Source organism: Mercenaria mercenaria, chromosome 8, assembly GCF_021730395.1.
Source record: "Mercenaria mercenaria strain notata chromosome 8, MADL_Memer_1, whole genome shotgun sequence".
NCBI lineage: Eukaryota > Metazoa > Mollusca > Bivalvia > Venerida > Veneridae > Mercenaria > Mercenaria mercenaria.
Genome location: NC_069368.1, coordinates 57,268,065 through 57,294,554, shown reverse-complemented (window position 1 = coordinate 57,294,554; position 26,490 = coordinate 57,268,065). Strand labels below are relative to the sequence as shown.

Here is a 26,490-nt window from a genome sequence, read left to right as displayed (position 1 = left end):
CTGCATGGTAGATGGATTTCCAGTCCCGATCATTTCCATTTTCGGCAGTGGCTAGATAGCCGGAATCGGTTCCCTAGACTGCGAACTTATTCGTCCGGAACCGGTTCTCTAAGCAAAGTACCGTGCATAGGCTAGGGAACCGGAATTTTATTTCTATGCATAATGCTGCCGATATCCACTTTGTTTCTTGGTAAGTGTCATGCATATTATTATCTTAATTAATTTTACTAGGCCCTTGCATTTATCTGCGTTTACTGTCTCTAAAAGTGTACTCGCCGCATATATACCGTGTCTGCCGTATTGGAATGATATGAACTAGTACGAATGAATGCGTGAAAACTACTTTGCAGTTTTTAAATGTTATTAAATTTTGCTTTAAACGTGTACTGTGTTTAAATTATTTAAATATAAAATAATATTGGTTTGTATTTGCGTCATTACATGTTTAAATACTGGTTTGTAACACCTCGACATTTCACGTTCAAAGATATGTAATCAATACTAATTAACAGAAATTACTTAATTTGTTTAAAATCGTTTCTTTTATTGTCTTATACCTTTTAAGTTTAAATTTCAAGTTGATTTCGGCTCCAGTGTCGACGATTTCGCATTCATTCATACTAGTTTATTTTATCATTTCAATACGGCAGACAGTATATATGCGGCGAGTACACTTCTAGAGACACAGTAAACACAAATAAATAAAAGGGCATAGCTTAATAAAATAGTAAAATTTATTAACTTATTAAGATAAGAACATGCACAAGATACTTACCAAAAGAAACAAAAGGAATTTCGACAGTATTATACATAGAAATAAAATTCCGGTTCCCTAGACTATGCACGGTACTTTGGCTACAGTACCGGTTCCGGACGAATAAGTTCGCTGTCTAGGGAACCGATTCCGGTTCTCTTGCCACTGCCTTCATTTTTTGGGACGTCCTTACATCTCATAATATTGGTTGTGCCAAAGGAGCGGATACTTAATCCATGAATTCACACTACTCCGAACGTATTAACTTTTAAATGTCCAATAACATCATGAGAGTAGACAGATTATAAAATCTATTATCCTAGCTTGTACTGTATGATCTTTAAAATACACCTTTCATCCTACCAAATGGTTAACCGAAAATTTGAATATTAGTTTCATTTAAGGTCATCAAAAACAAACATTTGTAACTGTCCTCCATTCCATATCAGTCCGTAATGTTCAGATTTATTGAATTAGGAAACTGATTTCCCAACATCAACACCTAAGATGCCCGGGATTTCAATATCTGTAGAAGGTATGTGTTTAACTATCACCCAACAAAGCCTGCGGCCCTGATGAAGTATGACTAAAATACATTAAGAGCTACAACACAAGCTATCCTCTTTCCTTGCTAAAATCTTTAAATTAACCTTGGAAACAGGAGCACATTCCAGTAGAGATTAATTAATAAATTCTTGGCCTGAGTTTTATGTACTTGTCATATTTTGTTGATTTCCATAGTCGGTTGAAAAACTTATGTTGCATTATGGGCAGTAGTATCTTGAACTACAATAGCACAGGTCATGTCACACAGAGCTTTCATTCTTGAATCATGGACAAGAATATTACTCAATTACAACAATATACTTTTGATTCCGGATTCCGGGGTCTGGATTCATGCACAACCTGCGCCGGGTGGCGCATGCGCAGAGACCGCTAAAACTAAGCATGGCCGACAACGTGGAAAATAAACTTCAAAACATGGAAATTTCAGAGAAGAAAAAGGCATGACGCTTTTCTTTTAATTAAAGCTTAACATGCTTTCAAGATTTTCACTTTCCTCCCTTCGGAGCCGTCTTGGAAGAACTTTTATTCGATTCAGTAGCCGGGTGTGTGATAAATGATTTTGACAGTTTTCGTTAAAAATTGAAAAGAAATTAAGATTTGGTTTCTTAATAAAACTCAAGCAATATTGCTCTTCCGTCGTTGAAACATTGTCCACACTGTAGTTGTGTACCCTGTATTTCGACGCGTGTCATCATTTTGTTCACTTTCTTTAAATAGAAAATGAAATGACACCTGTGATTGCATCATCCATAAAATCAATATGAAAAACAAGTCAAGATTTGTTTATTCAGTAGATCATAAATGTCTATCATTTGTGTGTGTGAATTCAAGGAATGGAGTTAGATAGCATGGTAAAATCAAACACATGATACTTTGATATTTATTAGATTTTGAAATTTAATATGAAGTCGACGTGATATTTTGGGAATAGTGAAAAAAAAATTTAATTATTAAAAATATAACAGTATGTAAGTTTTTACCATTTGCTAACCATTTTAATTTCCATTTTTCTTCAAAACTACCAGCGTGACATTTGTATGGTGTTTATAAACAAAGCATGCGTGAGGGAAACCGGAAGGGGCGTGTTTTCCAGGAAAACTAAAGGAAGTGTCTAGGGGTATGGATTCGTACCTCTGGAATCTGATTCTAGAGGTACGGATCCGTACCTCTAGACAAGCCTGTTAGGGGTTTTCTAGGGGTACGGACCGCCTTTTTCTAGAGATTTAGGGTTATTTATATCTTAAATTTTGTTGAAAATGAAATAACAAGTAAGACTTAAACAGTCTTCTCTTAAAACTTGGATCTAATTGGTTTACAGATACCAGCGTTCACCTGATTGTTTACCTTCTCTTTCAAAACCTAAATAACTGAGGAATTCCAAATCAACACACTCGCTTATCTATGCCAATTAGTTTATCGTAAAATAAATTGTTGATAACAGCTAGATTAGTGAATGAATCTATCTCTTAAATGAATTCTGTTTGAAACTTAGCAAACAAAAATAAATGAATAAATTAGGCATAATGATATGCACCTATTTATTTTGTTATTTAAAGGTGCAAAATAAAGACAAATGAATAGACATAAATCTTAAAAAAAGACTACTCATTTTGAAATATAGTACTAAACATTACGATAGCCGTGCAATATTCCCTTGAAACCAACAAATGTACAGAGAAACAAATGATTGTTTCTGTATTTTCTTAGACTGACATGGGGGGTCATTTTGTCCTACTTTCGTGTTTATCGCTTTTCCGTAATCGGTCGGAAATTCTTTGGGATCACATGATTTTAAAATTGTTTCAAACGAATATCCATTTAAGACGCGCAACAAAATAACTGTATTTCCATGATGGTAATTATGCACGACTTGCACGAAAAATATGAGATGTACAAAATTTAAATTTAAAATTGACAGTGACATATATTAGGCCAAGAAAATGTGTTTAATGTCTAAAATCTTATTAAATTAATGTAGCCATGTGTACATAAATAAGTGTATTTAGGTAAATTTCAATCATACTTTGTTTCTGCAGTGTAAGACAGTTACTCATTTATATTCTTAAAATTATACTGAAAAGAGATTAACTGAAAAAATTTACAGACGAAGTTGTAAAAACACTTTTATTCGGGAAGGGCCTGAATTGTCCTTATGAAAACTTGTAGTATAGCTGTATATTACCTGTATTATAAGAATGATTTTCATGAAGTTTTTGTGACTTACAAAATTGTTGGAATTCCATGTGCTAAGTTTGTAAAAATCACGTTATCATTTGGGCATATGATATATTTTGCATCTATTTATGAATTATAGCCTCGTTTCAGAGGATTCTTCCGAAAAAGTCAAAAGATGCTCGACGGGTTCGTAAGCAGTCGGAAAGCATACTTTCGGTTTGACATAGGCAACATTTTTTGTTTATTTGTTAGTTACATGTATTCTTGAACATATTCATGACTATTTGGTCAGAACCGATGCAGTGGACCATATTTTCAGTAAATAGAAAGTCTCAGCTACAAACTCTGGTTTTCATATAATACTCGTTCGGGTTTTAGTAATGGACCTTTAACAAGGTATAATGATAATCGGCACGGAACTGATTGTTTAATAATCAATTAAGCGACATTAAGTAAAAGAAACTATTTGTGAAAACGTCTCTTGTATCTCATAACGGCTACCAAATGTGTGAAAAACATAAATACACTAAGGGTTAATAAGAAATTAAAAAAAGTTTTATCCCAACATATGTAACATTATTTTGTTTAATCTTTTTTCTGCCAGTTCGAATCCTCGTGATTTATTTGGTGTTCCTCTGTTATTTACGTTCCGAAAGAAAATGTAACAAATCGGATGATTGTTGTTAATCTGTAAACCATTTAGATCCAAGTCCAAGGTGAATTTTGATGAAGTGTTATTTGTTATTTCATTTTCAACAAAATTTGAAATGTAAATGACCCTTAATCTCTAGAAAAACGGAGGTCCATACCCCTAGAAAACCCCTAACAGGCTTGTCTAGAGGTACGGATCCGTACCGCTAGAATCAGATTCTAGAGGTATGGATCCGTACCCCTAGACACTTCCAAAACTGAAACATTACCAGGGCCGGCTGAATACGGGTTGTGTCCGAAAATAGGTAGTCGATTAGTCAGTTCCGGATCATGGGTGGTTCCAGATCACAGCACTGTTTACAGATCCTGTTAACACTTATATGATGAAGATAATCATTTAGTTTTTATCATGAATATTCGCTTCAACTGTTCAATGAAAGAAATAACATACCAAAATATAACCTCAGATTTTGCAGATTGCTGGAATGTGAAGAAAATTCGTATTTTGTCAATCTATGTGATCCGGAACTCACACAACAGGCACAAAACACAATCTAGAAATTATTTTTAAACAAGAAAAATTTTTTATATTTCCAACTTGCCAATGTGTAATGAATTGGTCGGATGAGAGAAACAACTATTATTTCACAGATGTCCCAGTGCGTTAAATTTTATTCTAAAATGATTTGGGATAGATCAAAATGATTCGTAACTGACCATAGTGGTGACACCACTGTTGCTCCTACAGTATAATTATTTACTTTGCATTTTCAAACTAAATGTGGTGATTTAAAAAGCAAAAGGATTTTCCGTTCTCCCTGTGCAAAATTGTGTTTTAAAAAATATATTTTCGAAGCTCAGTAACAAATATAGCCCTTAGTGATCCAGAACTGACTAATCGACTGTAGCAACAATTTCTTGTTATTATTAAAAGAGGAATTTAAAATCATGTTTTCTGTGTGAATAGGTTTGCTAAAGCCAAAGCGATTTTGTTCTCTGTAACGGTGAGATGTTAATTGTATCACATTGGTCATGTCGCTTATTTTCAGGGCTTTTTTTTCCGTCATATTATGGGCCCGCCGTTAATAGCTCCCCTTCATCTTAAAAAATTTCTGTAAAATCATGCAGTTTTCAAAAATTAACTTTACATCAGGTTTTTTATTCCCCTTTGCCCAAATATCGAGCTATTTTTTCCCCCAAATCACAGGCCTGGGCCTCTTCCCCTCTAGTAAAAAAACCCCTGGTTATATACAGAGACTAAGTTTACCGACTGAGACCCGAGTTACTATGTAACAGTTTAAATAATCTCATATGGCAGTGGCTAGGGGTCCGGTAGCCGGACCTCTAGACCCGGAGTCTAGAAGTCCAGTTACCAGACCACTAGACAACCCCTATAGACACGGCTTTTTCTGCCAGTCTCACAGGGCAGATATTCAGCCCCATTCCCAGTGCTTCATTTTTCCCAATCTGTAGCAAAAGATTTCCAATCCAAAGGAAAATTTTGCCGCGTTAAAAATTTTTAACCAGGGGCCTTTTCCCCAAAAACCCTAGAAAAAGCCCTGATAGCTGGCTAGAGGTCCGGTAATCAATATGAATACTGAGAACGATATTTACAAAGAGGAGACTGTATTTTATCTTTCAGACCGGGAGATGATTTCAGATGTTTGCTCTTTTATTATTCTCATCATTTTAAATACATTGTAAGTGACAGGAAACAAGTAGAATATAATTTTTTAATCCTGAGAAAAATGCGATTGCAATTAGCAATTTGTATGCCGCAATCGGAAGCTTTTATCAAATTCTTGTTTTTTGGACTTATAAATTTAAATAATAAACTTAATCATTTAATGCAGTATTTAAGACGTGGATTGTGCTCATAAATTGTTAAATTTTACTGCTTGAGTAAACAAATAACGTTGATTTCTGGAAATCGCTGTTAAAATTTCATATTCAATATATATGCCTCAAACCTGAGTGAGATTAATTATAATTAAAATATTTACCAAAAAGCACGTAATAACAGCAACTTCATGACAACTTATCACAACTTTTACCAGTGATTACCTTATACACTAGGAATACAGTACATAATAGTACATATATATTGATTACCGGACCTTTAGACTCCGGGTCTAGAGGTCCGGTTACCGGATCCCAAGCTACTTCCGATTGTGATACCAGGTACTCCGACATTTACTATATTATTTGACACTTTAAATCCAAGTTCATCTCTGTCAAAGTTAGGTAATAAGTTTTTGATATCCATTGCATCACATAGTGTTATCTTTCCATTTAGAATACAGTCATGTATTTTTATCAGTACTCCATCCTGATACTTTAATTTTGGAGAAAAAAAACAGGTTTTGCATTCCAGCTTGTATTTACCAGGATGGCTGGAATTCCTGGGAAATAGGGTTCAGAGTCCAATATTTTATCCTTTAGACAAGTTATATCCCCTAGATTATTTTTATGCCCCCAAAGGGAGGCATATAGTTTTTGAACGGTCTGTCAGTCTGTCCGCAATTTTCGTGTCCGGTCCATATCTTTGTCGTCGATGGATGGATTTTCAAATAACTTGGCACGAATATGTACCACAGTAAGACGACGTGTCGTGCGCAAGACCCAGGTCCGTAGCTCAAAGGTCAAGGTCACACTTAGACGTTAAAGGTCATATTTCATGATAGTGCATTTATGGGCGTGTCAGGTCCATATCTTTGTCATTCATGCATGGATTTTAAAATTATTGGGCATGAATGTGTACCACAGTAAGACGATGTGTCGCGTGCCCAGGTCCGTAGGTCAAAGGTCCTAAACTCTAACATCGGCCATAACTATTCATTCAAAGTGCCATCGGGGGCATGTGTCATCCTATGGAGACAGCTTTTGTTTATTATTCATTCATACAAATCTATATTGTGTTAATAGCGATAAGGTGAATGTGATAAAAAAAATATTGATGTCAGTATACAATACACTCATTAGTTGGAAGCAACAATACACAATGCAGTTCAAAAATGTCTTGTTGCTCAGGCTTATATTATAATTACTTTTTGTGAGTGGAGGGGGCATATAGATTTAATCTTGTCTGTACGTCTGTGTTTCTGTCCGTTTGAAGTTTGTGACACGCCAAGCTCAAGAAGTATTTGATATAACTTCATGAAACCTTGCATGAATCTTTATCATGATATGAACTTGCACACCTCCTATTTTTCGTCAGGTTCCGCCCCCTATTTCAAGAGTTATGGCCCCTGAAATAGTCAAAAATGCTTATTTTCACTTTCTGACGCTCTTAGCTTTAGAAGTATTTGATATAAATTGATGAAACCTTGCATGAGTCTTTGTCATGATGTGAACTTGGGCATTTCCTATTTTTCTTCTGGCTCTGCCTCCTATTTCCAGAGTTATATCCCCTGAAATAGGCAGAATGCACATTTTCACATTGTGACGTGCCTAGCTCATAAAGTATTTCTTATAAATTGAGGAAAACTTGCATGAGTCTTTATCATGATATAAACTTGGGCACCTCCTATTTTTTGTCTGGCTCCACCCCTGTTTTCAAAGTTATGGCCCCTGAAATAGTAAAAAATGCACATTTTTATCTAATGACGTGCTTAGTGCATGAAACCGTGCACAAGTCTTTATCATGATGTGACCTTGCACACTTGGCATTCTTCTTGAGATTTTAGTGATTTTTCGTCTGCCTCCGCCCCCTGTTTTAGAGTTATGGCCCCTGAAATAGTTGAAATAGTCAAAAATGCACATTTTTACCTTATGGTGCGCCTAGCTCAAAAAGTATTTGATATAAATTGATGAAACCTTGCACGAATCTTTATCATGATATTAACTTGCGCATCTCTTATTTTTTGTCTGGCTTCATCCCCTACATATATGTATTTCCAAAGTTATGGCCCCTGAAATAGTAAAAAATGCACATTTTCACCTAATGATGTGCCTGGCGCATGGAACCCTGCATGAGTCTTTATCATGATGTGACCTTGCACACTTGGCATTCTTCTTGAGATTTTAGCGCTAATTACAGAGTAACATGTACAGACTTTGAAATAGCCAAAATAGTGGATTTTTTATTTGTGATGCTCATAACTCAAGAAGTATATGGGCTATAATAATGAATCCTTTATATAAAATGTTTGTTGAGGCTATACCCCCTTAAGACTGCAAAAATTTGAATCTTACTTGTGACATATGTACATGTACTAGTTGAGGGTACACCCTGTGTCCTACAGACGCATTCTAGTTCTTGTCATGTCTTTGAAAACCAGTTTATCTAAATCAGAATCAGACAGTACACATAATCTTCAAGATCTGCATTAACTCTTAGCCTGCTGCAGGCGAATTTAACAGCCTTTGCAAACAGCTTGGAACCAGATCAGACGCCGATTAAATCGGCGTCTGATCAGGTTCCAAGCTGTTTGCTACTCTGACAATATTTCTTCCAATTTTGGAGCAAATTGAATGAACTTACAATTTTAGCAGACGACATTTCCAGCAGACGACAATTTATCTAGCATGCTAAGCATTAATAATGTATAGCAGTGGTTGGATCCAGCATTGAAGTTGAAACTGTGAGATGTCAGATTTATGTTGTGTTCAATTTAAAGCTTTTCTGTTTAAAAAGCCAATGTGTGCTGTCTGTACTGCAAACAGTGCAAAGTAATATAATTATTGGGAGATTGTTTAGCAAATGTTATATTTTGTTTGTATTTTCCTTCACAGAAAGGGAAGAAAGCAAAGGCAGAAGCTGCTGGTGACCAGGGAGATAAACTGACTGCAGTAAGTTAACAGATCTGATTTAGCAGTATTTTCTACTAGTTATTATTAGCTATTGCCTTTTTTGTTCACTAGCTATAAGGAAATGCTACTAAGTGTAATTAAAGTTAAGCAGTAACAGACAATGTTCCCACGGGCATTTAAAGTTGGGGGGTGAAAACAGTTTTTCTTGCACTTTTGTACCCCCTCACTTAGAGATATATAACAGCTTTCTCCAGTACTGGGGGTGCAAAGTACCATTCTTGGGATGAAAAGCTCCCGTTTGGGGGTTTCTGGGAACACTGAATATGGCCTTATTTTATTAATATTTTATTTTTACTGACTCAAACACACAAAATAACTAATCTGTGTAAGATACCAGTTACAAACAAAAGTATTTTCTACTAGCTTAAAATTGCTAACACCATTTTTATCAAATTAACAGCTAAAGTGAAAAATAGCATATCCAGTTAACCTTGAATTGTTGCAGTAATGCAAACTATTCTAATTTTGCATTATTATGTTACTTGTGATTCTATTGTGTATATCATGCACGAGTTCTGTTGAACAATAAAAAATCATTTATAAACCCGAATAATAACTTCCTTATTTGACGAAAAAATGTGTTTGTGCAGAACAAAATTGATTTTGAGTAGCTAAAATTAGCTAGTACATTGCAAGGCCACTAGCTGTTCTAAAATTCCACTAGCATTTAGCTTGTATGCTTGTCTAAATTAGAACCCTGACAAACAATGCTGTATTTAACAGGGATATAAACTAGCTATTTTTATTAAGGGGCCAAGACTGTCAAAAAAAAAAAAAAGTTTTAACATTAGGAATATGGGCATTTTCTCCAACAATTTTGGGGCCCAGTCCCAAAACGTAGGGGCCATGGGCTACTGGTCCCCTGCTAATTTATATCCCTGATTTGATATGTTGAATGAAGATAATAAGAGGATTCAAGTCTGGGATTTTTCAGGACTGATCCTGATTTCAGGCTTTTGACTGCTTGAATTTTTATATGTATCATATCTGTTGAAAAGGACATTAATTTTCAGGCTGTTAAAAGTAGGTTTTCAAACAAAGTCCCAGGCCTGATGATTATTTTATTTCTGGTATACATTAAACTCTAAATGAGGGTAATACATTTTTGGTATTTTCTACCTTAGTTTTGGCTTTTGAATAATATGTTACACAATTTTTTTCATGACCAATGTTTTATGTCGGAGTAGTGTATTTAGGTATGTTTTGCAAACTGTAAAATTTATGTCATGCAGACAACAACTTAATAGGGATTATATATATTGTGAATCTTTAAACCCTTATCAGTACGCGGTAAACAGCTAGCTACACTGTGTATTCATAAACTTCCCCGATCGATATTTACCTGAGGTATCTCACAGGGATGAAATCGCATACTGATTTAAGACGCTGCGCTAATAATTGAGGCACCGCGCGGGATAATTAAGCGCTGCGGGAAGCTGTATTTCGTGTTTTAAGCGCCGCGGTAGCGCGGCGCCTTATGCGGCTGGGGAAGGGCCTGGTGATATGTATAGCCTGTTCATGGCTGTCTTTTGATGTATTGTTTGGCCCAGTTCTCTCATGAATTTGTTTGTTCTCCCAATACATTATTAAATAATATCAAATTTTGAGGAGAGAGAAAAAGAAATTATCTTAACAAAGAACTAGGTCTTTAATATTTCCATTACCCTTTGACTTTTAAAGAAAAAATATTTTTTGCTTGAAGTTTATAAATAGGCAAATTTCTCTGAATGCCTTTATTTATGGATGAAAAAGGAATAATTTTAAATAATTGGACATTATTTATTAGATGGATCCACCACCAGAGTTTCTGGCCTCAAGACAACAATTATGGGACCAGTTAAAGAAAGAGTATGATGACTGGGTGGCGGCGCAGGAGCGAGTATCCATTAAAGTCACACTTCCTGACGGGAAGGTTGTGGAAGGCAAGGCATGGGAAACTACCCCATACGATGTTGCCAAGGGAATCAGGTGAGGGATTTCAGTCATCTTTTTGTTTGTACATTCTGTGCATGTTTTGAAAAAAAATGAATCTTCTAATCATTGATTCTTTGATCATTTTCAACATATTCAATTAGGATGGTAAATTTTAAACAAGTTGATTTTTGTTATTCTGTTAACCAGTAGTTTATACCGTGTTGTCAAACTTCATAGCATAGTTTTCCTGAGTTCATGACTGTGATTGTTTATGGGGTCAGTACATCAGACGTTCAGGTCAAAGTGATCTTGGTAGTAAGTGGAGAACACTGACACAATGTCATCAAACTTTTTAAGGTGATTGTTGGTTTCCTGTAGATGCCGCTATTGTTTAACAGGTCAAAGGTCAAGGTATCAGCATACTTTAGACTAAATATTACATACAAAGAACTATGAAAGGCCACTTTAGCATCTATGGGGACATGAAAATTTGTGTATTAAAATGACCTTGTTTATTATTGCTTCTTCCTTATTCTGTATTGTATCATTATAACATTGTTCTTCTATTCAGTCAAGGATTGGCGGATAACACTGTGATAGCAAAGGTCAATGATGTACTGTGGGACCTTGACAGACCGCTTGAACAAGATGCCAAGTTACAGTTGCTCAAGTTTGACGATAAAGATGGTAAAAAAACTTTTCTTATACAGATTTTGCAGGGATGACTTGGTCTGTTCTTCTGTTTTGAAACTTGGCAGATTTCTTCTATGATTATTTAGGCAATTATTTTATACATTTTCTTCCCATGAGAGTCCAGTAGGATTATTTGTAAACTGTAAATGAATGGATGAAAAATAAGAAATAAACAAATCTGGTGAGTACCCAGACTAGATTAACTATTTTATTTCTATTTACTATTTTAGTTTGTTTCTGTACTGTTTGTCACTTTAACATGTTATCTATGTCTTTTTTACAGGTGAATATGTATTCTGGCATTCTAGTGCACATATACTTGGTGAGGCAATGGAATGTTTATACGGAGGACATCTGTGTTACGGCCCTCCCATTGAAAGTGGTTTCTACTATGATATGTGGTCAGACAGGTATCTTAATACATATGTATGTTTCACCTACATTCTTAATTCATTGGTGCAGCTGCTGTATTAGTACTGTATCTGAATGGTTTTGTAAGTCTTTAAATTGTTTTTATGCCCCCCTTTGGGGGCATATTAGTTTTCAACTGTCCGTTCGTTAGTTCGTTCGTCACAATGTTAACTTTTTGCATGAAGGCACTTTACTCGCGAACCACTGCACCCAGGATCTTCAGACTTCACATGCTGATAGTACTTATTGAGTACACAACCCCTACTGACTTCGGGGTCAAAGGTCAAGGTGCTGCGGGGGCATTTGTCACCATTAGTGACAGCTCTTGTTTATGTTAGCTGTAGAGGCTTGTTTAGAATAAGGCAGTACTAGTTAGAAATCTGTAAACAAGTATGTTATGATGTTAATTGACCAGTGAGTGGGGAGGGAGTGGGAATATAATTATGTAAGTAAAAGCCACAGGTGATTAATATATAGAAAGAAATGTGTTACGTAATCTATATCTGTTGGTGTGACAAAAATTTCATGGGTTACATGAAGAACCAAACTATCCAAGTGATTCCCATTTAATTATTCTTTAAATTTGAAATGTAAGAATCTGTTAATAGCCATTTTTGGTCTAACCCATGGAATCTTTTATCAATGATTTAGTTGTATACAAAATCTTAACTTTCAGACAGGTATCCAGCAATGATTACCCTGTGATAGAGAGTCGTGTGAAACAAATTGTGAAGGAAAAACAACCTTTTGAGAGACTTGTGATGACAAAAGAAAACCTTCTTAAAATGTTTGAGGTAAAAACACAATATTCTAGTAAACAGGCTGGTTGAGAATGCTTTAATATATAACCGAAATTTTGATTTGTTGATAGCAATGATGATGATAATGTTGTTGTAGTACTTTAAATGCAAAATTGTAGATTATACATTTGCAGTTCTGTGAGACACCAATGTATGTCAGCTTAATGTTATTTAAGATTTAAGGAGGGACCTCTATGGCTGAGTGGTAAGGTCACTGATTTCAAATCACTTGTCTCTTACCTTGAGGGGTTTGAAACCTCTCATGGATATAGAATTCTTTCATGTGAAAAAGCCATCCACCTGGCTTATGGAAAAACAGTGGTTAAACACAGATGCCCACCCATGCCTAAATTAATGCCTAGAGGGGTACTTGGGGCCATCCTGCCCCTCGAAAAGCTCGAAAGTTACCATTTAACATTTAACCTATAATTGTGTTGGTATGATGTTAAACCCTACAAAAACAAAATGTTAAGCAAGTGACTTAATGAAAAATAGAAGAGATAAACATATTCATTTCATCATTTAAGTATGAAGTGAATTATGACAAACTTGGCATATTTTATCCTATAAAAAATTCTTGTTACTACCATTTATTTATGGTTGGCATAAATACAATTGAACCAAAATGTCCCAAAAGTACAGAATGTAGGAAAATTTCTGAAAATTAACTTTTCTTACGAACAGATCATGATTAAAGTCTTAACATATATCACTGACAACATCGTAGGCAGTAACAGAAAGGCTTAAATACAAGAGGCTTATCAGTATGAAATAGTCTTACCTTTTTACCTTTAGCCTGCTAAATTTCTAAAATGGACTGGTCCATCTTTCACTTAGGGCAGTACCACTTATTATTGGAAGGTGTGTTCAGTGAAAATCTGTTGACTGAATAGCAAACAGTGCAGACCATGATCAGCCTGCACGTCCGTGCAGGCTGATCTTGGTTGTCCGTGCAGGCTGACCATGGTCTGCATTGGCCGCAAAGGCACAATCACTTGCTGCCAGCAGCTAAAGGTTAATATGGATCTTGATATTAAAGATATTTATGTCATTATATTTTAGTACAATGAGTTCAAACAGAGGATCATAAATCAAAAGATTGACACTCCAACAACTACTGTATACAAGTAAGTAACTTCTGTCATAAGAAGCACACCTTGTAGGAATTATTGATTGTAAAAAAAAAAAGTTCCAGAATATTGCAGGGTTGCCATTGTCTTAAAAAGTGCTTACATGTTATGCCTGAAAAATAAAAAAAGTTCAGGATTGTACATTAATTTATTTCTAATACTTAAACCTTTTATTATTAAGTTTCCTTTTTGGAAGGAAAAAGTGGGGGGGGGGGGAGATAAAGAAATGGGCTACATCCTGTCCGTCTGTCACACTTCATGTCCGTTCATTTACTGCTGTCCATCAAGGGATTTTAAAATTACTTTACACAAATGTTCCCCATAATGAGACAATGTTTGGCATGCAATACCCAGACTCCTAGATCATAGGTCAAGGTCACACTTGGAGGTCAACAGTTGACAGGATCTGTTTTGTGTCCAGCTCATAGCTCTGCCATTCATCAGAACTCTTTGAAACTACTAGGCACAAATATTCCCCATAAAGAGAAAGTGAGTAGCATGTAAGACCTGAAGCACTGGCTCCAAGGTCAAGGTAACACTTGGGAGGTCAAAAGTTTTGTTTTGCCCACTTGAGTTCAGCAGTGATAGAGATATTCCTGCGGGTTTGATGGTCAAAAGATTACGGCTAATGCTGAGGTTGCTACTGACAGAACGGTTTATTCATTTTCTTGTTTTTACCTGAATTGTTAGCATAAGTATTATGTGTGACTATGCCCACTTAACCATGAAATTCCAATGTCAGCAGGGATTGATCAATTCCTGCGGCAGGGTTCAGATTTAGACACACATTCTCTGTCAAAGCCGGTAGAAGTTTACAACAGCAAGTGGCTTTGAAAAGCACTTGCCTATAAATTTCAGCTAGTCTGTACAATTTCAGGCAAACGTCATAATTCCAAGGGAAATCTGAATGTAAACAATGTTAAAAAATCTTAGGCGATAAGAATTGTGAAAGAAAAGATAAAATAAGTGTATGGACTAGCATTTCCTAAAATTTTGCAAAACCTTTTATTTGTAAGCTGACATTAGGTGGAAGGGCTTCAAATAGCCAAGCACACTGTCATTACACAGTTCTTGTTGTTTGTAGATGTGGACCATTGATAGATCTGTGTAGAGGACCTCATGTACGTCATACTGGTAAAATCAAGTCAATGGCTGTCACTAAAGTAAGTTGTGTCCATGTGTATGGAAAATGTTTATTATTAAGTATTTATAATCACATTGTTCGGCTTTGGACAGCTGCTTTGACTAAGTTGAAATTTTTTGAACAATGGACGATAAAAAGATTGTAATCATTAACATTCAGTGGTTGTACAAATTCTTAAAATTTCATCAAAAGAAACATATAAATTCTCATTAATTTTGTAACACTCCATGCATATCATTGAGGAATGCATGAACTCATATCTTCATGAAATCCATGAACTCATATCCTCATGAAACCCATGAACACATATCCTCATGAAATCCATGAACTCATATCATGAAATCCATGAACTCATATTCTCATGAAATCCATGAACTCGTATCCTCATGAAATCCATGAACTCATCATCATGAAACCCATGAACACATATCCTCATGAAATCCATGAACACATCCTCATGAAATCTATGCATGCATATCTTCCTGAAAACAATGAACTTATCTCCACAATCTCCACACGAAATCTGTGCTTTCATATCCTCACAAAATATCTGCTTTGGCGAAAACCTTGAAATTTCTTGCCCACAAAATTAAGTGATTTCACAGTATGTCCTGTTTCAAGTTAAATCATTACTGTGGAGAAAAGGATTTTAACATAATAGTGTCTATAGGTATGTACTAGGGTCAAAGAAATTTTAAAAAATCCATTCATTCAGGATAATGAATTTTTATGCCAAAGTATTATTTATTCATATGTTTTATACATTGATGAAAGCTAGGTATTATGAAATGCTTGAATGTAGAGTTTCAAAAAGAGCAGAAATGATAGTTATATATTCTTACTTCAGAATTCATCCACATATTGGGAGGGCAAGGCTGATGCAGAGTCTCTACAAAGAATTTACGGAATCTCTTTCCCAGATCCCAAACAGATGAAAGAATGGAAACATTTTCAAGAAGAGGCTGCAAAAAGAAATCACAGAAAAATCGGACAGGTAAATAGGATACATGCAGCAATCATAGCTCTTTTTTCACAAGTCAAGTTGTTTTTTTTACTCCGAAAAACTGTTTGAAGATCTTACAAAGGTTTCGTATTCCTGTTTTATAATTTGGTTTTCTGCTTAAATTGCTAAATTTTAGTTATACTAAAGTTTCAGGTATTTATTGGCCTTGTATTCTGCATGTATCAATAGTTTTGAACAAGCAAGTCATGCTACAGTGTTCTTTGTGAGTCTGAATAAATGAAAGGAGACAGATTTTCAATATCCAAGAATATGCCTCATTCATTTTGAACTATCAGAAAGAAAACAATACACTTAAAAAGCTATGCACATTCAACAGCAGGTCGAAATTTTACTTATTTTCAAATGTTATTTCTGCCCTATCAGTGTTAAGCAGAAGCGGCAGATTTTAGATAAGACTGACTGTATTTAGGTTTATAATATAAAGAATTGGCTGTTTCAGCTTTGTTCAATACTTTTTGTGGTGCTTCTTTAATTTTTTAGTAAGTAAAAGTTTTTCTCTATTACTGATGTTGAAATGTATTATATTTCAGGATCAGGAGTTATTCTTCTTCCATGAATTAAGTCCTGGTAGCTGTTTCTTCTTACCCAAGGGAGCACATATATACAACACACTTGTAGATTTCATGAAGGTTAGTTGATAGTATAATAGTCCTAATTAATGATGAAGGTGAACTTGAATTCTGTAGAAATTTTCTGTTAATTTTAAAAATATATCTAAACTCAATTTCAAGTTCTATCATAGTTCCACATTTTTCAAATGAATCATTTTGTGGATAAATTGAAAACAAGCATTCAATTCATGTAATTGTGAGTTCTAACAAAGCTAGGTAACTGTTTAATTTCAATAAACAAAAAATACAAGTGTTTCTTTTACACTCGGGTCTTTGTTGATTGGTTATAAACAGATAGAGAAGTGTAAGCACTCTTGTATCTGCTGTCTTCTTTGGGATGGGATAAGCTTCTAGCTCCCTATAAGTAAGTTAAACAGATGATAATATATGTAGATACAACATTACTGTTGTCTGCCTGTGAACAGGGAACAGGGAGAGGGCAGGGTTAATTCAGCAGGAAGAACATACCTGTACCAGTCTAGAGGGACAACTTTTATTCCAGTCTAGAGAGGGAACTTTGTACCAGTCTAGAGGTGTTACATTTTATCATTTTGTGGAGTAAATGTTCTCCATGATGGACCAGAGATAATATCTCTACAAGTTATTCACCTAGATTCTTTCACCTCAGATTTATTTGGAGCTTTTGTCATTTACACAAAGCGCTGTATAAGACCTCTGTATTATTGTTACAGAAATATGTTTGTAAATGGTCATGTTTTACATGTTATATAGTCAGAGTACAGAAAGCGTGGTTTCCATGAGGTTGTATCACCAAACATCTACAATCACAGACTGTGGGAAACATCAGGACATTGGCAGCACTATGCTGTAAGTTGTTTGTAGATTTCTTTCTCAAGTCTTAATGTGTGGGACATATATATTTAATTCAATACACCTCTCATAAACCGTATGAGTGAAACATTATTCTTTATCAAGAAAATATTTGTTCAGTCTTTACATCCGGCTTAACCTTGAGTAGTAGATTTAATGTACACAAGTTTGGATTTTGCGTTCATTTTTTTTTAGTGTTTAAACAATAAAGTGAGCTTATTTACCATTGGATCACCCTTGTCAACTTAAATTGTCTGGTGTATGTCCTTCCATTCTGTCAAACTTCAGATTTTTTTCGCCATTTTTATTGAACAAAAGTTCAATGAGGATAAATATACAGATGAAGTTACAGTTAACTAATTTTTAATAGCAGAGTCATAGCCTATACCTATGTAATTTTTCCTGTTTTCCCTTTAAACTTTAACTGATTATTGAATTCAGAAAATTATGTAGTTTTAATTTTATTTTAGCTTTAAAGTTTGTGCTTTATTTATATTTCACCATTAGCATATAGCTCATATATATATCCTATTATAATGTATTCAGTATTCAAGGGAAGAAAAGAAGTTTCTGCAATGGTCTGAACAGTATAAAGTGTGATAAATTAGGCATGATTGAAGAGAACAGGAATTTTAATATTACCGACTTAGTTTGTGGATATAGTTGATATATAGTTGTAATTTATTTGTGTGGTGCAGTTTTACTCCAGCTTTATGTAAAACTTTAAACTACAAAACAGAATTAGAAAGTAAATTTAAGCTATGAAAGTAAACAAATTAAACCAGTCATTTCTATGTAGGTCTAGCTAGAGTAACGTCTAAAATACTGTTTTATTTTGCTGTTAGATTCACATATTGTATTTTAGCATTTTGCATTTTCAGGAGAACATGTTCCAGTTTGATGTAGAGAAGGAAAAATATGCTCTCAAACCCATGAATTGTCCAGGACATTGGTATGTAGGTTTGTCTCACAATTTAGCAAAAACTTTTCTCATCCAGCAACATCTGACCATCCTTCCTCTACCAAGTTCTATCCCCAGAACTTTTACAGGTTTACATCAGTTTATTTAAGCCTGATTGGAGAAAAGCTTTAAGCTTAATTAAATTACTCTGATTTTATGGAAAAGGCAGTACTGGACTGTTATATCAGGAAGTGCAGAGTGTTAAGAGTGTTATATCAGGAAGTGCAGAGTGTTATATCAGGAAGTGTTAGAGTGTTATATCAGGAAGTGCAGAGTGTTATATCAGAAGTGCAGTGTTAAGAGTGTTATATTAGGAAGTGCAGTGATGAGCTAAGCAGATCTAAAACTCGCAACCTCAGGGTTGAGAGGACATCACCTTTTATATCTCCTATACTTATACAATGGTTCTGCAGTATTTGATGGTTACTTTAAACTGGAACAAAGTTAGAGTGAAAATTTTCAGATATTGTATCTAATATGTAAAAAAAAACAGCCTTCAGTATTCAAATATATATTTAACTGTTTTAATTTGCAGATTTACATGGATTGTAGAGAAAGTTCTTAACTTATTTAAATGACTGTTTACTTGAATTATCAGTTAACTTTTCTTGATGACTGTTTCCTGGAGTAACCAGGTAACTTCTGGTTATGGCTGCTTCCTGAAATTACCAGTGAAATTCTCTCAGTGATTATTTCCTGGAATTACCAATTAACTTTGTTTGATGGCTGCTACCTATAGTATCCAGTTAATGTCTTTCGATGACCTCTTACTGGAATGACCAGTTAACTTCCCTAAATGGCTGCTTCTTGTTATTACCAGAACTTTGAATTTCCCCAATGCCTGCTTCTTGAAATTACCAGTTATATGTCCAACCTGAAAGTACTGGTTAACTTCTCCAGATGACTGCTTCCTGGAATGACCAATTAACTTTTCCAGATTATTGCTTCCTTGACAGTTAACCTTCTGTAATGGCTGCCTGAAATTAATCATTAACTTTTTTCAGTGACTGCTTCCTGGAATAACCAATTAACTTTCCTCCATGGCTGCTTTCTGAAATTAACAGTTAACTTCTCTTGATTGCTGCATCCTGGATTTTCCAGTATAATCTGTTTGTGACTAGGTAAGGGATTTGAAGACCAATGATCAAATTCAGCTCATACTGGGAGTCAGACCAGCTACCTCTGCATTAGAAGTCTATGGCAACGTCACTGCTTCCTCATACATACTGAATGGCTATAACTTACCACACATGTATAAAATGCCAGTAGTTTGGTCATTTAAACAACTGGCTCATCAATCTGACTAAAGTACTTGATCTTCTAAACGAAGATCTGAGAACGACCCATTCACATTCGTCTTCTGTATATTTTGGATTTCCATTATTGCTATTTTTATGTTATCCAATCAGGCGACTTGTTCGATTGTCAAAGAGTAAGAAAAATATGCAGTTATTCCAGGACTCGAACCCGGGACCCCTCGCTTACAAAGCAAGTGGCCTACCGACTGAGCTAACCGGCTATCTGATACATTACGACATAAGAATTGTAAATATCAAAAGTCAATGCTAGAGGTAGATTTGCAAGATGTTGTAAGCTAGGCTCTGATTGGCTAGTGAAAGGGCCGTCAGAACGAGGCAATGAATAGGTCGTTTTCAGATCCTATGCGTAGCGTAATAGGAGATGTACTTTAGTCAGATTGACTGGCTCATACTTTGGCAAGCATTCTATGTAAGCAGCTTAAAAAGTATTAATTGATCTTACAGCTTGATGTTTGACCACCGTATAAGATCACATAAAGAGTTACCCTTGAGGATGGCAGATTTTGGTGTTCTACACAGAAATGAGTTGTCTGGTGCACTGAGTGGGCTGACACGTGTACGCAGGTTCCAGCAGGATGATGCTCATATATTCTGTACGCCTGAACAGGTAGGTGAACTTTGCTTCTACAGGTTTTTCTAGAATTTTTAATGATCTTTCAAAAAAGTTTTGGATTAATATCATTTCCGAAAAATGAGGTAAGTGTGACTTTGGTTACTAGCTAGCCTCTTTTCTCTTGTATGCATATCCTTGGATGATGAAGCTACAGGAATGTTATTCAGTATATGAAGTTGTGCAATCCCCACTCCTTGCTTACCTTCCCATCAGTTTCTTGTGTTTCTTAATGATTTATAATATCTGTATGCCCCAACACCCCCCCTGATGATTTACATCTCTCAACCCAAGGTTATATGAAAGTAGTTAGTTTGCTTAGTGCAGATAGGATGATGAAAAGGCGCAGATTTACTTATTCATTCGGTTGTCATATTTGCATGGTACATATCATACCCTTACAGCAGAATATTTGTTGACTTTACAGATTGAGCAGGAAGTTCTAGGATGTTTAGAATTCCTCAAGTTTGTGTACGGTGTGTTTGGTTTCACATTTGAGTTGAAGCTCTCCACCAGACCTGACGGTTTCCTTGGTGACCCGGCATTGTGGGAAACAGCAGAAAAAGTAAGACATGTACAAAATGTGCATAATATAGTATCTTCCCAATTGTCACAGATGAATGTTTTAAATTGATAAACCTTATAATTATATCGCAGGTGTGCAACAAAATTTGAGGTTCTTGCATTAATGTCTTGTAAACATTTTGAAAATGTACTTCATGTGGCTACAAGTTAATTTGCACTATAAACAATGTTTTTGAACTTTGGAATGAATACATTCATTGTAGGATCTGGCTACCACGTTGGATAAGTTTGGCTATAAGTGGGAGTTGAACCCAGGAGATGGAGCTTTCTATGGTCCCAAGGTATGTATAGATTTTAATCTTTTCTGATGGGCAGACAAGGGAAAAACATAAAAAGGTTTTTCTAGATCTGTTTTCTCATGGGCTAATGCAGCCTTTTAATTTGTCATATGATAATGTTATAAACATGTCTTTGTAAAGCTTACATGTATAAACATAATTATATTCCTAATGGAGAAAAGTTTATTTATGTTTTCTAATCCATACATATACAAAGTTAATTGGTATTGTTTATGCAGTTTTATAAATAAAAACTGATCAAACCAATTCACAGAGAATTTAAGAGCTAGAAATGTGTAAACAGGCTATGTAAGTGTTTGATGTATTAAACATAGAGAAATAAGTGTAGTCAAGTCATGCCTAAGAACAGGTTGCAGTAGCAGCATCTAACGCAAGAAAGTAGGGACACAAAAGAGGCTAAAATACAGTAAAAATGGCAAAAAGTAGTGCTAAGTTATTAAAGTAACCTGAAATTTGTAAACTGAATTTTTACATTATCTCCATAGATTGACATCACCATTACGGATGCATTGAGAAGACCCCACCAGTGTGCCACTATACAGCTTGACTTCCAGCTACCAATCAGGTTCAACCTTGGCTACATTGGGTATGTTTTCTTCTGTTCAGTGGCATAGATATTATACCAAAACTAAAACATATTGCTACTATTTCTGATCAGTCAGGCAATTATTGCAACAAATGATGAGCTTACTTGATGATTGTGAGCATATCAGGGGAATATTGTTGAAAATGATCCGCTTGACCTGATGAATACAATTTGCGAAGTCTATGAAATAAAATCCCAATTCACAAAATTCTGTTCATTTTGTCTCAAAGGTTGGAATCCACAAATCCATATCCCCACAGAATAATCATTTTTGGCCTAAACCATGAAAATCCACGCCCATGAATTTAAATGACTTAACAGAATATGACATTTTTAAGTTGTTGAGATTATGAAGTTTTGGATTTATCAATGGAAATTGTTTTAATACCAAAGTTTATACATGCATTTAGCAATTAAAGTTCTCTGAAATGACAAAATTATGTAACAAAGTTGCTGTTAGATAGCAAGCATTCTTGGGATGCATCACAATGCCCACTTCCCATTGTTAATGTCTGGTGAGATGTGTTAATGTCACAATGACATGGCATATGTAAACTTTATTAGCCAGTGAAGCATTCTGACCACCGCAACTTAACATCATAGTCCTCTTAATTCATTAGAAATTGTAAACATGTTGGTCACTTATGATTTTAGTTGCAATTACAGAATCAGTGTAAATATGTAGAGATTTATTTGTTTTCACAGTGCATCAGGTGATGGTGAGAAACTGCGACCTGTGATCATACATCGTGCAATCCTCGGCTCTGTAGAGAGAATGATGGCTATCCTCTGTGAAAGTTACGGTGGAAAGTGGTAAGTATTAGACAAAACAAGAGCTCTGGACTATGTGGACTTTGTTAATGTTGACACAGTTGTTATTTGTATTATTTGCCAGTCAACGGTACGGGTTAGTTAACCTCGCTTTTGGATGTAGAATTAATACATGTGAGGAGGTAATCCCACTGGTTTACAGACGGTTGATGGTTCTACCCAGATGCTGGCCCTTCCCTGAAATAATGCCAGGATACCCACATACTTACTCCATCTTGAAAGTCACTATCACCATATAACCTTATTTGTGTTGATGTGACTTTTAACCCAACAAATAAAGTTGGAGACTTGCTCATGCCAAAACCAAAACTTTGGTTACATCGACTCATTTCAGCCTTTTGTTAAATCTGAACATAAGCAGGTATGTTGTATATGATGCAGTATAGAATATGATGTTTCATATTTGGCTTTCAAATGGTTCTAGGGATAAAACGAGGGTTTTCATTTCTGTCAGAAATATGCTTCAATAATTATTTCTTACAAAAATGTTTATAGGTTATTTGATTTGTGTTGTAAAGTATGCATAAGTTCTATTCCGGAGATGTTGCTCATCTTTAGGGGTGCAACATAATATATGACACAAGAAAATGATGTAATACATCTTGTATGAAACTTGCACATCAGTATTGAAAAATATAGATCCTTAGGTCCTATTTTAAGGATATGTATGTTACTATGTACATATAAAATGCCCCTTTGTATGAGAATAATAAATTCTACAGAACTTTTAGAATACTGTAAACTGATAAATATAAATTTAAGTATGGAATAGTTGTGCAAAAATTGGGCACTGTATAACAGTCATGTTTTTAGAAGTACTGCCATATGTATATCTAAGAACTGATGTATTTTGTTTTTTAGGCCATTCTGGTTATCACCTAGACAAGCAATAGTTATACCTGTAGCATCAGCCTTTGATGAATATGCAATGCAGGTGAGGACGTGGAATACATATTCTTAAAACTTTTATAAGTGGTATGATACAGACAGTGTGCATACAGTATACATACTGACAGGCAGTATTTTCAGTTGGTATCTTAGATAGGGAGCTACTCTGACGTCAAAACACACACCTTACATGCTTATGTGTTTCCTACTAACATGCATGCAGTTCACAGAATATTATGTTACCTTGTTGATAAGGCAGCTACTTAACAGTTCAATTTAAAAAAAAAATGTCTACTGTTCACAAAATGCATATGCCATCTTGCTTATATTGGTTGTGTATCAAAGAAGCATTGGTGAAATTTTAGCTTAACTCAAACTTTCAGAGTGACGGGCAATCGTTAACTTATGTATATCCACCCAGGGAATCTCTTCATGATTACAGCTTGTTTCAGAAGATACTTTTTACTGATGTTTTTATATTTCTCAGGTGAAGCAACAGATCTTTGATGCAGGATTTTTATGTGATGCAGAATTGGATCCATCAAATACACTCAACAAAAAAGTTAGAAACTCGCAACTTGCACAGTATAATTTTATTCTGGGTAAGTAAAAAACTAAATGTCTAGATTGTTGTATAACTGATACGAGCATTTTCGGACGAAACGTCACAATAAGTGACTAACATCCCTTTGTCTGTAGATTTGGGCACTTGCCTGTGATCTTGACCTTGGTGCTACAGACTGGACACCTATGCATGACATATGTCTGTTTTTAACTTTTGTTTAAAGTTTCATTGGAATCATTTGCAAGTTATAATTGAGACACAAAATGTTTTAGACAGATAGTCAAACTTACTATTTAAAAAGAAACAGGCAGACAATGTGAAATGATGCTTTCCAATAAAATGTGCTTACATATGTCCAGCTTTCTGACGGCTTGATTTTCAACCCTTTGACTTATTACATCTGTCAAGTTTCAGCTGCTGCTCCAAGACATCTAGTATGATTTTTTAGCTAATGACTTCGAAGTATAGTGAGAGCTGTTCTACTTGCCAAGATATCCATTTTGATGTGTGGTCCGCATCACACTTTGGATAAAGTTTTGTTTTCAATATACAAGTTAGATTTCAAACCTCACTTTGGATGTAGAATCCTCTCATGTTTGATTTAAAGTATGAATAACTTCATTGTGTTTTCAGTTGTTGGAGAGAAAGAAGTGGAATCCAAGTCAGCAAATGTACGTACACGTGACAACAAAGTGCATGGGGAACATTCTATTGAAAAAATCATAGAGAGATTTAACAGTTTCAAGGAAACCAGATGTCTCGATGCTGAGGAACAGTTTTAAATGTATTGTCAATGGAAACTGTATAATTAGTCCATATCTCAGCAGTTGAGCAAGACGTAATTCGTGAATGAAAATAACAATGGCATATTGGCGCAAATGGCAGTTACCAAATGGGAAAACCTGCGTATGAAGACACTTACACAATTTCAAAATATAATCGTTTAGAAACTTTTTTTGTACAAGGTTGCAAAATATGGCTTAAACATACATTTATTGTATTTTGCATCCATCACATGTATCTTATTAAGTAAAACAGCGATGTGTTTAAAAGTTTGTATAGAAATGATTCAAGGCTGTTCATTATAACATAAATAATATCAGTTAAAACTTCATTAGAGACAATTTAAAAAAAGAAGTGTTATTTTTTTGTAATTTAAATAGCAGTTGTTTATACCATAATAGTTTGCTAATGTTAATTTTATTACATCTAAATAATGCATCAGTGTTTTGTGTTGATTGCTTTGTAAGTGCTTACTTCCTTTATCCATTTAAAGATACCTTGTTAAAAAGATTTTAGGTGCTTTTTCTTGTCTATTGTGTCACTTTTTATGCTTGTATGAATATTTAAAAACAGAACATGATTTGTCATGTAAAAAAAATTTTGATGAATTTTTTATTTTGATTAGATATTCTTGCTCTGTTTGTCCAACTGTTTTAATTAAAAATTAAATGTTATATATTGATAGATGCTTAAAGCAGTTATCTGTTGTAGATGTTTAGACATGCACATTCAAATCCAAGCATTTTGCATTATAGCATATTGTATTTTTAGGATAAAACTGTATACATATATACATTATTGGCAGATAGGTTAAAATACAGTTGCGATAAATAGTTCCCTTCCAGTAGGGGACTCTGTAGCAATACTTTATACACTTATTTGTTTCTGAGGAGACCTTTCTTGTGATTCTGCCCTTCAGATCATAAAATAGGACATTCTGGTATTTTAAAGGTTTCTTCAATAGACAGGTTTTGTGAATTAAAGGAAGGTATGACATTGTAATATTTTTAGCTTTGAAATACACATTGTTGTTATGTAATCATGGGATAAGGTCACTGTCCATTTTAATTAAATTATTCATTAACCATAAACACACAAGAACACCCCTATCTACCTGTAAAATTCACCCTTTTACATTCATCCATTGTCTGTATTTCTACTGTATACTGTTGCTTTCTTACCTCTTGTATGTCTAGTATTAGTGTAATTCTGCTCAAATTTCCACTTTTTAGTCAAATAGGAATATTCATGACCTAGTTGTTTTCCTTGTTTGCCCTACCTTAAGTGTCATAAAAGAAAATATATAGAAATAGTGTGAAACATTAGTATTTAGATTGCTTTACAGTTGTCAATGTATTCAGCTTGTTATTGTTGTTCCATTAAGGAAAGATTCATTGTGACGGTTTTTCTCGCTCTAATTTCTCAGTCATTTCATCCAGTTCATCTAATGCAGCCTTTACTGAACTTTTACTCTAGTTGTGAAAGATTTTGAATTAAATGTCACACAATTATATATTTATTGCATAAAATCATTAGTGATTTTAAA

General features: G+C 34.8%; 1 protein-coding gene across 3 annotated transcripts; it reads left to right on the top strand.

Moving 5' to 3' along the window:
• The first annotated feature begins 1,637 nt into the window (after positions 1 to 1,637).
• Positions 1,638 to 26,490, top strand: LOC123566291 (threonine--tRNA ligase 1, cytoplasmic-like). Of its 3 annotated transcripts, none has more exons than XM_053550054.1 (20): positions 1,638 to 1,759; positions 8,882 to 8,938; positions 10,746 to 10,927; positions 11,445 to 11,560; positions 11,850 to 11,976; positions 12,654 to 12,771; positions 13,840 to 13,904; positions 14,992 to 15,070; positions 15,899 to 16,045; positions 16,606 to 16,704; positions 17,419 to 17,514; positions 18,399 to 18,469; positions 20,242 to 20,404; positions 20,835 to 20,972; positions 21,196 to 21,273; positions 21,777 to 21,877; positions 22,583 to 22,690; positions 23,570 to 23,642; positions 24,084 to 24,198; positions 24,795 to 26,490. In XM_053550054.1, exons 1-20 carry the CDS (start codon positions 1,652 to 1,654, stop codon positions 24,941 to 24,943), a joined length of 2,190 nt encoding a protein of 729 aa, XP_053406029.1. In that variant the 5' UTR covers positions 1,638 to 1,651; the 3' UTR covers positions 24,944 to 26,490. The 3 variants fall into 3 exon arrangements, with proteins under 3 accessions (XP_053406029.1, XP_053406030.1, XP_045216182.2); XM_053550055.1 differs by having other exon boundaries at positions 1,722 to 1,863; XM_045360247.2 differs by lacking the exon at positions 1,638 to 1,759 and adding an exon at positions 2,072 to 2,172.

Excerpts from the sequence above, each read along its gene's own strand:
- LOC123566291 (XM_053550054.1), top strand. The coding sequence starts at position 1,652 with ATGCACAACCTGCGCCGGGTGGCGCATGCGCAGAGACCGCTAAAACTA. Across the intron at positions 13,905-14,991 it reads CCAACAACTACTGTATACAA|ATGTGGACCATTGATAGATC; the intron begins GTAAGTAACTTC and ends TGTTGTTTGTAG. Across the intron at positions 22,691-23,569 it reads GAAAGTTACGGTGGAAAGTG|GCCATTCTGGTTATCACCTA; the intron begins GTAAGTATTAGA and ends TTTGTTTTTTAG.